The sequence below is a fragment of the Lynx canadensis genome, chromosome C2 (genome assembly GCF_007474595.2).
Source record: "Lynx canadensis isolate LIC74 chromosome C2, mLynCan4.pri.v2, whole genome shotgun sequence".
Taxonomy (NCBI): domain Eukaryota; kingdom Metazoa; phylum Chordata; class Mammalia; order Carnivora; family Felidae; genus Lynx; species Lynx canadensis.
The window spans coordinates 85,573,278-85,585,551 of record NC_044311.2 but is presented as its reverse complement, the minus strand read 5'-3'; the positions used below and the strand labels follow the sequence as shown (position 1 = coordinate 85,585,551).

The 12,274-nt window shown below is 33.9% G+C and overlaps 1 protein-coding gene across 1 annotated transcript in view; it reads left to right on the top strand.

Annotated features, from left to right (window-relative positions):
* ACAP2 (ArfGAP with coiled-coil, ankyrin repeat and PH domains 2) overlaps positions 1-12,274 on the top strand; it is a 155,707-nt gene that overhangs the window by 87,979 nt on the left and 55,454 nt on the right. The window contains exons 5-7 of the mRNA XM_030328638.1: positions 3,280-3,338; positions 4,492-4,675; positions 8,705-8,749. Of these exons, the coding sequence (XP_030184498.1) occupies positions 3,280-3,338; positions 4,492-4,675; positions 8,705-8,749 (288 nt within the window). The remainder of the gene's footprint in view (positions 1-3,279; positions 3,339-4,491; positions 4,676-8,704; positions 8,750-12,274) is intronic.

Genomic DNA, 12,274 nt, shown 5'->3' with positions numbered 1-12,274 from the left:
TGTATTCTTCCATTCTAATATGTCCCCCTTTTTTCATTTTTCTTGCTTGATTGCCTTGCTAGGATCTCTAGTAGAATGTTGAATAGAAGTGATGAGAGCAGATATTCTTAAGGCCTCGTTCTTGAGTGTTGCCATTAAGAAGCCTTTCACCACCGAATATGTTAGCTGTACATTTTTTGTATGTGCTCTTTATTAGTTTGAGGAAGTTCCCTTTTATTCCTGGATTCCTGAGAGTTTTTATCAGGAATGGGTGTTGAATTTTGTCAAATGTTTTTTGGTCTCTATTGAGATGCTCATACAGTTTTTCTGTTTTAGTTTGTTATCATGGTAAATTATATTCATTGACTTTTTAATGTTAAATCCATCTTGCATTCCCAGAATAAATCCCAATTGTCATCGTATATTGTTCTTTTTATATGTTGTTATTGTATATCATTATTACATATTAAGAATTTTTACATATGTGGTCATGAGGGATATTGAGAATTCTCTTGTCTCCACATCCTCACTAACACTTACTCTTTTTTGTCTTTTTGATACTAGCCATTCTGAGTTGTGTGAGGTGATATCTCATTGTGGTTTTGATTTGCATTTCCCTGATGATAAATGATGTTGAGCATCTTTTCATGTGTCTCTTGGCCATTTGTATCTTTTCTTTGGAAAAAAGTCTACCCAAGTCCTCTGCCAATTTTTAAATCAGATTGTTTGGTGTATGAGTTCTTTATATATTTGGGGTATTAACCCTTTATCAAATATATCATTTGCAAGTATCTTCTCCCATTCAGTATATTGCCTTTTTATTTTATTGATGGTTTCTTTCACCGTGCAAAACCTTTTTAGTTTGATGTAGTCCCAATTGTTTATTTTTCTTTTGTTTCCCTTGCCTGGGGAGATAGATTAGGAAGAATACTAAGGCCAATGTCCAAGAATTTACTGCCTATGTATTCTTTTAGGATACATAAGGTTTCAGGTCTCACATTTAGGTCTTTAATCTGTTTTGATTTTATTTTTGTGTATGGTGCAAGAAAGTGGTCCAGTTTCATTCTTTTGCATGTAGCTGTCCAGTTTTCCCAATCATGTATTAAAGAGACTGTATTTTCCCCATTGTATGTTCTTGCCTCCTTTGTCGTAGATTAATTGACTATATAAGTGTGAAGTTATTTCTGGGCTCTTTATTCTGTTCCATGATCTAGGTGTCTGTTTCCATGCTAGTACCATACTGTTTTGAGTACTATAGCTTTGTAGTATAGTATGATGCCTCCAGTTTTCTGTTTTTTGTTTGTTTTTGTTTTTGTTTTGCAAGATTACTTTGGCTCTTTGGGGTCTTTTGTGGTTCCGTACAATAGGATCATTTGTTCTAGTTCTGGAAGGATACTAACTAATATAGTTAGCTTTATGAATTTTGACACATGCATACAGTTGGATCTCCATACCACAATCTATATGCATGACTGTTCCAATAACCCTAAAAATAGCCTTATGTTATGCCTTTGTAGTACCCTTCCTCCTACCCCTTACCACTAGTAATTACTGATTTGTTCTCCATCCCTATAGTTATATCTTTTCCTGGGTGTCCTGTAAATCATATCATATAGCTTGTAGCCTTTTGAATATGACTTATTTTACTTAGCAAAATCCATTGAAATTCATCTATGTTGTTGTATGTATTAATAGTTGCTCCTTTTTATTGCTGAGTAGTATTCTATTGTGTGATGTACCATAGCTTACTTCTTCAAGGACATTTAGATTGTTTCTAGTTTGAGGCACTTAGGAATTGCACTGCTATAAACATTTGCGTACAGGTTTTGGTGTAACTCTAAGTTTTCTTTTTTCTTGGGCAAATACCTAGGAATGGGATTGCTAGGTTTTGTGTAAATATAGCTTTAACTTTATAGGCTATGGGAGGTTTTTAACTATAGATTCTATTTCTTTGTTTCTGTTTAGGTTATTGATTTCTTATTGAGTGAACTTTGGTAGTTTTGTCTTTCAAAGAATTAACCCATCTCTATTGAATTTATAGGCCCAAAATTGTTCCCCAATTCTCCTGATTATCCTTTTTTAATAGCTGTAGAACCTGTGGTAATGTCATCTTTCTCCTTCTTGACATTTGAAATTTGTGTTTTAAAATTTTTTCTTGATCACTTTGATGGGAGATTTATCAACTTTATAGATCTTCTGAAAGAACTAGCTTTTGCTTTCATTGAGTTTTGGCTGTTGAGTTTCTGTTTTCTATGTAGCTGACTTCCAGTCTTACCTTTATTATTTCCTTTCTTCTGCTTAATATGGGTTTAATAGTTTAACATAGTACAGAAAAATAATTTTTCTCTCTGGAAGTAAATTGTCAGATTTTAAAACCCTTTAGTACTCAATCCAGGTGTGTGTGTGTGTGTGTGTGTGTGTGTGTGTGTGTGTGTGTGTGGTGTTTGGTATTTAGGCAAGAACATGAGACTTTGCTAGTAGCAAGATTTCAGAGAGAGTGAAATTGGTATTGTTTTTAATAGGTAGGAGAACACAGGATTTTCTTTTTGTTTTGAATATTGATTTTTGTGTCTGTTCATCTGACATCTGTTTCCAACTCTGAATGAAGTGTATCTGTTAATTATTGAATGAAATGTATCTGTTAATTATAGAAGTATTTGGAGTTTCCATGACAAGCCCAATGAAATTGCCCACACATGGAGCTACTAGAGTTTAATATGTGGTATCATTTAAATGGGGCAAAATATTGTCATGAGGAGTAAAATTGTATTCTTGTCTCTAATCTTAGCAATCATTGAACCCAAAGGACCATATAATGTTTACTTGAATTAAGAATGTAAAACATTGAAATCCCTACATTTTCCCTGTTGAATAACCTCTAACTAAGATGATATGAAGCAGTTCTGGAGTTGTTTTTACTTAGTATGTTTTGATATGTTAAAGTAAGAAATTCCTGTAGTAAATAAAGTAGACTTCATATTACTTTTTAGGTTATTTGTCAAAGCTTGAATTAAAATCAAGGAAATAAATCACTCTATTATTTCAACATTGTATTTAAATGTTAATGCAGATGTGATTTTTTTCTGTAAATAAAAATAATTTTATTTTTTAGATGAAACTGGCTTAAAAATCAGTTTCAGTTTCTTTTTTAAATCCTTACTTTTTTAGTTGGTCTTCAGTAAGAAATATAGGTGTTATTAGAATTGGAGTAATAGTGGAAAGATGTATTATTTATCAATCTACGTGAAAATTATTTTTTTGTTTACTTTTCTAATTGTTTAATGTTACATTTTATTTTAGATCCTATTTGACCAAACTCAGAGATCAATTAAAGCACAGCTTCAGAACTTTGTTAAAGAGTAAGTCAATTACAGTGAAAAGAAAAGTAACCAGTGAATGATCACATCTGGGAGTTGGTATCTTTTGAGAGGAATTTTATGGATCATGATTTATTGAAAATTTTGGAGTTTTTGTTTGCTTTTTTGCTTTGTGAAATATATATTGCATTTTTTCCTGAGTTACTCTGTAAAGGAATCAGACTTTATGCCTTTCAGTGAATCATTTATATTATGAAATTTATATTCAGGATACATAACTAGGATTGTTAAAGATTAAAAAATAAAAGAAATAATTTAATGGCCTTTCAAAATCAAAGCAGACCCCAAAAGTGATTGAAATGCTATTAGTTATTATAGTTGAGACTAAGTTTTCCTTTGTCTCAATATGGTATTTTTTTTGAAGAGAAGATAATGGAATATATGAAAATGAGTCAGGAAAGTGCATGTTTTTTGCCACATGTGAGCCTTTTATGTCACATTCTTCCCGTTCTATATGTGAAATAAAATGAAACTAGAAATAAAAGACATCCAAATTTTCTAGATAGGAACATTTTCCTTTCCCACATTAATCAGTTTTTCTCTTTTAATTCCTGACTGAGAGTATATAAAATTACAGATAACGTTGGTTGCAATATAGTATTCAGGATAAATGGCAGATGTTATAAGCTGCAGATAGTGGCAGCTCTCATGAACATAGTGCACTGCCATTTAGTAGGTTGGAATTTATTGTTTCGTTAGTGACGTCTTGCAGATTCTTTGCAAATAATAGACTGATGTTCAGAATGTCCTTATAGAACGTATACATGAAAATTTATGGCTTCTTAACAAAGAGTTTAAAGCCTTTTTCACATACACTTTATTATCATTTTTAAATTATTTGTCTTCAAGTCATTTTGCCTAGTTCTCTGGTAGGAAAAAATGAAGGGATATCATGTATTTATCTAAGATCATTAATCAAGGGTTTTGGATTTTTGGAATACTGAATGGAAACTGTTATTCTTTACGGGTACACAGTTGTTTTACAAAGGATTGTATCAGTGTGTGTTTTAAGAATATATTCATGCCCTTGACCCAGTAATTTCCCTCAACAAGAAATGAATGATATTTCTTAAAGTGTGGTTTGCAGACCACCCATAATTGGATTTATGAAAGTTTCACTATTTTTATTTTTTAGAGATCTTAGAAAATTCAAAGATGCCAAGAAGCAATTTGAAAAAGTCAGTGAAGAAAAAGAAAATGCATTAGTAAAAAATGCTCAAGTACAAAGAAACAAACAGCACGAAGTTGAGGAAGCCACAAACATTTTGACAGCAACAAGAAAATGTTTTCGACATATAGCCCTCGACTACGTACTTCAGGTATATTTATTATGTGTTTTCAAAAAACGCTTACTAAACACGTCCTTACTTTTGAATGATGGCATTGAAAGAACAATTAATAATGTTTCTTTGAGTTTAAAATCAAACCATGATCTTTTGTGAAAACTTTTCACTTGTCTGTATATCTCTGTGCATATATTTATGTGTGTACATGTGTACACCTTTGGTTTGGATTTCTTCACCTTTTCACTTAACATGATACTTCTCTCATTTTTAAATGTTGTAAAAAGCATTTTTAATTGCTATATTTTATTCTGTGGAATTACTGTGTCAATTTAGTTAGTATCTGATGATCAGATATAGTGTTGCCAGTTTTTACTGGAAATAGTGAAAATGTAGCTTTCAATAATTATAAATAATAATAACATCTTTGTATATAAATCTTTTGCCACATTTCTGATTATTTCTTTAGAGTAGACTCCTAGAAGTACTAAGGCTTACTTTGTTGCCAAATGAAAAATATTTCTAGAAACACTGTTCTCATATTTACCATAATGTAAATATGAGAAAAAATATGGTGTTTAAAATTTTTTTTTAATGGTTATTTATTTTTGAGAGAGACGGAGACAGAATGTGAGTGGGTTAGGGGCAGAGAGAGAGGGAGACAGAATCTGAAACAGGTTCCAGGCTCCGAGCTGTCAGCACAAAGCCCGATGCGGGGCTCGGACTCACGAGCTGTGAGATCATGACCTGAGCCGAAGTCAGATGCTAAACCGACTGAGCCACCCAGGCGCCCCCAAAATGTGGTGTTTTTTAAAACTAGAGATCAGTGTTTGGTAAGTTGCCTGGTGATCTTCTGGTCCTGTGTATAATTGAAATCTATTTGGATTTGATAGGTCTCCAAAGGGATTCAAGAGATGTGAAAAGTGAAGGCACATATACATTGTTTCACATGTACTTGGTATTTTCCCATGTATCATGAGTTGAAAGCTCTAAAGCTTAGGGGATTATTTTGTCTAAATCTCCTTTTACAAAACAGTAATAGAGTCCTCAGAGATTGTTGACTTAATAGTGATCACAGGGCATTTCTTTAAAAAAATACATAAGTAACCATATACAAATTAGTGCTTAAAAACTACTTAGATGGGGTGCCTAGGTGGCCCGGTCAGTTGAGTGTCGGACTTCAGCTCAGGTCATGATCTCTCCATTCGTGGTTTCAAGCCTTACATCCAGCTTTCTGATGTCAGCACGGAGCCCGCTTTAGATTATCTGTCCCTCTTTCTCTCTACCCCTCCTCTTCCCCCCCTTGCACTTACACTCTTTCAAAAATAAAACATTAAAAAAAACCCTCCTTAGATAACTTTGCAAAACAGTAGAAAAAGACCAAGATTTTTTAAAATTTTCTATTCAGTAAGTGGGAAGTTACATTTTAAAAAATGAAGTGAATTCTGTTTATTAATGAAAGTCTCTAGAATGGCATGGTCTGTAATTTCCTATTTCCCATTACCTACCTCACATTCACCCCACTTCTGCAGTAATACGAATACTGTCTTCCTATCCGATTCCACTGAAATGGCTTATGCTAAGGTCTTACTCATTAGATAGAATTTAATTTTTAACCAACTTGACTCTCGCGTTTCACTGAAATGGTAGACCACACTCTTTCTTGAAATATACTTTTGTCTTAATTTATTTCAAATAACTTTAGGTCATCTTCCCAGCTTCTGTTGCTTTTCAGTTTCCATGTTGAGCTTCTCTCCTTTGCCTACCTTTTCAACCTCTTTTTCAGGTTTACATCTTTGGTTCTGTTCTTTTCTGACCTTTTGATTTTCCTGATAATCTCATGCTCTTTGCTTGAATTACCACTAAGTACAGATGACAAAATTTATTTTTCTCAGACGCCCCTCTTTCTTTTTGTATTCACAACTGAAAACTGTCTTCTTCCAGATGGCGTCTTTTTGCCCTTACCTAACTTGAATGGCGACACCCTTTTGCTCAATCCTAGAAGTTCCTGTGGAGAGTTGTTACACCAGATATTCTCATTCTCAGCTGCTATACCTAACAGCCAAAATTGCCTTATAAAGTTCTGTGAATCTCTAAAGTCTGTTCTTTCTGACCCTTGCTGTAGCACTTTATTATTTCTTATCTAGACTATTAAGATGTTCTCATAAAACTGGTCTTGCTTGCATTGCTTTTACGTGCTCCATTACTAGTTTATTCTCTGTTCTGTGGTCAGTTACTCAAACCTGTCCAGGCAAAATGAATCATTCTTGCCTCTGCTTCCACTGTGCTGCCATAATATTGTCATGCACATTGCTGTTAGAGCACTTACTTGCATTTATTGTAATTATTTATTTCTGTGTCTTTTATTCCTAGGTTGTGTTCCTTCCCTCTAGTCCAGTGGTTGGAAAATAAATTTTCCATTTTCTGTGGTGTTCATCCAAATAGTTTCACATTAGGACCCCTGCTTCCTCTATAGCTATTGCATTATTTGATTTTTCTTATGAGAACTGTTGTGTCATTTAATTATATGGCCTAAGTGGCGATTTTAGGGCATAGTAAGTAATAAATATCCAAATTTATAAAGTTTGTCATGCTTTAGCTTCCTTAAATACGTGATTTTACTTTTTTTTCAAGTAAATGCTGTTTTTTGTTGCCAAACAGAAAAAAATACATAGAAGAGAGGCACTTTTGTTTGGTATTTTTCAAAGTTTGAATAATAGGTTATCTGCAGCCCCTGCTTTTATTTAGAGCATTTGAAAGTTAATATTTTAGTTCTCAAAACTGAATGGGCCTTGAAACACATACAAAGGAAATTAGTGGTTAGTTAAGTGTAGTTATTTGGATTTTTCTTGGTGTGGTTTTGTTTTGCGATCAGTGCTTTAAAATTATCTTGTAAGACAACAGGCAGAAGAACATATTAAAAAGGAAGATATTCTGTAAATCTTTTGACAATGATAGCAAAAAATGAATGATTCTTTTTTTGTATAAACATTTAATTTCATTAAGCTGATATGTAACAGATAAAAATAAAATACTTGTTAAGAATTTTCTAGAGTTGGGAGAGATACTACAAAGGTAACTTTCATAATTTACTGGTCTTTTAGTAAGTTTAGTCTACGTAAAATATTTAAGGTCTGTTAATTTATTTAACAAATATTTATTGAGTCCTCACTACGTACTACTTGGGGAATGCAGCTGGGAGTAAGACATAGGTAAATAAGAAAATATAAGGTAGTTATGAATGCTATGAAGAAAATAAATAGGTTGATATACTAGAGAGTATACCAACTCTAGTATATAGGGCCTACCTTGGACGTTTTTGAGGAGATAGTATTTAAGCTGGGGCCTGATTAGTAAGAGGTATCCTTGTGTCTGGGCAGAAAATCATGACATGAAGACAGAGCAGCTAGTTTGAAGGTGTTGAGATGGAAGTAGTTTTGGATTGTAATTGGAGCACAGAAAGGGGAAAGTAGTAGAAAGCTAGGTTAGAGAGGCAATCATCACAAAGGGCCACTTAGGTGATAGAAGGAAGTTGGAGGTTTTACGTTGGACATAGCATAATCTTATTTATATTTTGAAAGATCACTCTGCTTGCTGTGTGGAGAATGGATTGTAGAGTCAATATAGAGAGACTAGTTCATAGGCCATTGCAACAGTCTAGAAAAGATAGGATGATGGTTGGTAGTGGTGGTAAAAGTAGTGAGGATTTGTATTACAGATACATGTTGAAGGGTCTGGATGGACAGTTAGATGAGGAGGACGGGGAAAAGATGGAATTCTGAGAAATTCAAAGGTCTATCAAAGTGATAGTTTTATCATTACAGTATTTATGGCTTAAGCATGACCAGTTTTTCTTTGAACTGAAATGGATGACAGTTTCATTGGTATGTTTGTCTTAACTGTTTTTGCAAAACGCAGGTCAAAGGGTAAAAACCTTGAACTTTGTTTTTATTTACTTTTCTGGAAAAGTATTAAACTTCAGAATAAGCAAATTTTACAATATTGCACTGTAGATTAGTTTTTAAAGTAAAAACTGGGTGATTAACCAACTGTATTTTCCCTCAGATTAATGTCCTTCAATCAAAACGAAGATCAGAAATCCTAAAATCAGTAAGATATTTATTGAAATGATATTTTAAATATTTTGGTATGATCTGAATGCACATATGTAAGCATTTAAGCAGCATCATATGTTTGTGTGTATATATATGTAAATATATTTATTCCAGGTTCATAATTAATCTTTACAGATCTTTTTGTATTTCTCATATGCCACTTAACCACTTTTTTGTGTCCTTCACGTTATAGTTATTTATGTGTATCTCCTCTGTTAACACACTGCGAGCTCCTTAGTGTAGATTGTTTAAATATTTTCAGATTCAGGGCATGCATAAATAGTATCATTTAGAGAATTTTTCCTTAGGATTATTGATGATGTATCAGCCTTTTGGTTTGTTCTTTGGAGTGCAGTTGGAAAATAAATGGGATGAAATTTGAGAATAATTTTTTTCCCTGAGCCACTATACCCATAGAGAAAGTGATTTTTTTTTTTTTTATGTGACCATTTTTGGTCTTAAAGCTATCAAGGAAGTGGGCAGGGGGTGGTAGTGGTATGGCATTGAACTTTTTCATATTTCGAGAATCTTAGAAATAATTTTTCCTCTCTTTGTTCACTGAAGTGTTTTATTTTTCTTTTCCCCTGAAAGGGTATACTTAAATTGCTTTGATCCTTGTCCCCACCAAGCTTTTTCCTAAATTCTATATTTATGATAGTGCTTACAGGTAAGTACATTGTACTTGCTCTTTACTTCCACTTCCTTTTCCAGACTGAGAGTAATGTATGTTAATTGTAGAAAATTGAAAACTGAAATGTATGAAGAAAAGAATTAAAATACTTATAAATCTTACTACCAAGGGAGAACCACTGGTATTATTTGGCATATATCTGTATCTTTTTTCCTCTCTTTCTGTGTGATGTATGTATGTGAATGTGTATATGTGTATTCTAAAATGGCTTTTAATTAAAAAAAATATTTTTTTAAAATTTACTATTTTTGGGGCGCCTGGGTGGCGCAGTCGGTTAAGCGTCCGACTTCAGCCAGGTCACGATCTCGCGGTCCGTGAGTTCGAGCCCCGCGTCAGGCTCTGGGCTGATGGCTCGGAGCCTGGAGCCTGTTTCCGATTCTGTGTCTTCCCTCTCTCTCTGCCCTCCCCCCGTTCATTGCTCTGCTCTCTCTCTGTCCCAAAAATAAATAAACGTTGAAAAAAAAATTTTTTTTAAAAATTTACTTATTTTTTTTTTTAATATTTTTTTTTTAACGTTTATTATTTTTGAGACAGAGAGACAGAGCATGAACGGGGGAGGGTCAGAGAGAGGGAGACACAGAATCCAAAACAGGCTCCAGGCTCTGAGCTGTCAGCACAGAGCCTGACGCAGGGCTCGAACTCACGGACCGTGAGATCATGACCTGAGCCGAAGTCGGCCGCTTAACCGACTGAGCCACCCAGGCGCCCCAACATTTACTTATTTTGAGAGACAGAGAGAGGCAAGCATGAGCAGGGGAGTGGGAGAGAGAGAGATATACAGAATCTGAAGCAGACTCCAGGCTCTGAGCTGTTAACACAGAGCCTGATGCGGAGCTTGAACTCACGAACTGGTGAGACCATGACCTGAGCTGAAGTCGGATGCTCCAACTGGCTGAGCCACCTAGGCGCCCCCAAAATGGCTTTTAATTTTTTTTAAACAAAATAAGAATCATTGCTACATATGTTTTGTAACTTTCTTTTCTCAATAGTAACACTAAAGTCATCAGGTGTCATTAAATATTTTTTTATTTAACGAATGACTTTTGTGGCGAAATAGAATTCCCACCATGTGGATATATTAGGGTAGGCAACCTTTTTTGTGAAAGGCAGGTAGTGACTATGTTAGGTCTTGTGGGCCATGTGGTCTGTGTTGTAATTACTTAACTGTATGCTGTAATGAGAAAGTAACCACAAGGGCGCCAGGGTGGCTCAGTCAGTTGAGTATTCGACTCTTGATTTTGGCTCAGGTCATGATCCCAGAGTCTTGGGATCGAGCCCTCCATGCTGAGTGTGGAGTCTGCTTAAGATTCTCTCCCTCTCTCTCTCTCTCTCTCTCTCCCTCTCCCTCTCCCTCTCCCTCTCCCTCTCCCCACCCTGCCCCAACCCTCTCCCCTGCGGTGTGCTCTCTGAAATAGAGAGAGAGAGAGAGAGTCAAAGCAGCCATAGATAATATGTAAATGAATAGAATGGCTGTGTTTTAATAAAACATTTTTCTTATAGACATGGAAATTTGAATTTCATACAATTTTCACCTGTAATGAATTTCATGCCATCTTTTCATTTTCTTTCAGCCATTAATAAATGTAAATACCACATTAGCTCATAGGCCATCCAAGAACATATGATGGGGCTGGATATAGTTTGCAGGTCATAGTTTGCTGATCTTGAATATGCCATAAATTAATTTTATCCATTAATGGATTTTAAAGTAATTTCCATGTTTTTGACTTTAAAAATATTCTAGTGGTCATTCTGATAAACAATATGACTTATTATCGTAATTTCCTTAGGATAATTATGACAAGAGATTTGGCTAAGAGTCAAAGGGTTTAAGCATTTATTAAAACTTTTAAAAATAATGTTAATTTTAAGACTTACACAACATTTCCGCTAGTAGTGTGTGAAGTGAACTATATACTAACACTGGGTATTAGTTTCTTTCCACTCTACCTATAATTTGGTAGATAGAAAATGTCATGTCATTGTTCAGTTTTGCATTTCTTTACTACAAATGAGTTTGTATTAAATGTGTATGAGTTTGAATTTTTTTCTGTATATTTTTGGCCTTTTAGTTTTCTCTTTTGTTGTTGTTGTTGTTGGAGTGTTCATCTTTTTCATACTGATTTGTAACATGTCTTATATTTTAAGACTATTTACCCTTTGCCATTGTATTTTTCTAGTTTTATCACTAATCTTTCAATAGGCTTATGTGTTTTGCTGTGTAGGCATGTTTTATGTAGTTGTAGCTATTAATCTTTCACCCTCTTTTTTATATAATTGTTTTTTATTATATTCATAAAGTTGCACAACTACTGTTACCTAATTCCAGAATAATCTTTTATTGAGCTTTGTCCTTTTGTGTTTGTTTTATTTAATTGACTTTTCTCTTAAAAAAAATTCTTTTGAAGCATTCTTGAATGTTAAAGACCTTATGACCTATTTTAGGTTTCAGAAAATTAAATAGATGCCTCATCTTGCTAACATAGAGGGATGCTTGAAGGATTCTTTCAGTATTGTAATTGAATTAAATTTCTTCCCATATAAAAACAATAATAAAAATAAAGATGATTTTTCTTTCACAAATAGGTAAAAATATAGGAAAAACCTGGAAAAAATCTTAAACCCATTAGCAACATATTTGTATATTGGGAATGAATATTCAGAAACCTCCATATTGGCAAAGTCTGGTGACTCCTTTAAGCATCTTGAGAAGAAAAAAATTAGCATTCCCTGCTTTGGGTTGTGCGTAGTGATCCTAGCAGGTTATAAAGTGTGATTGTTTTATTTGAGAGCTTCATATTTCCCATTCTAATCTTTTAATGTTTATTT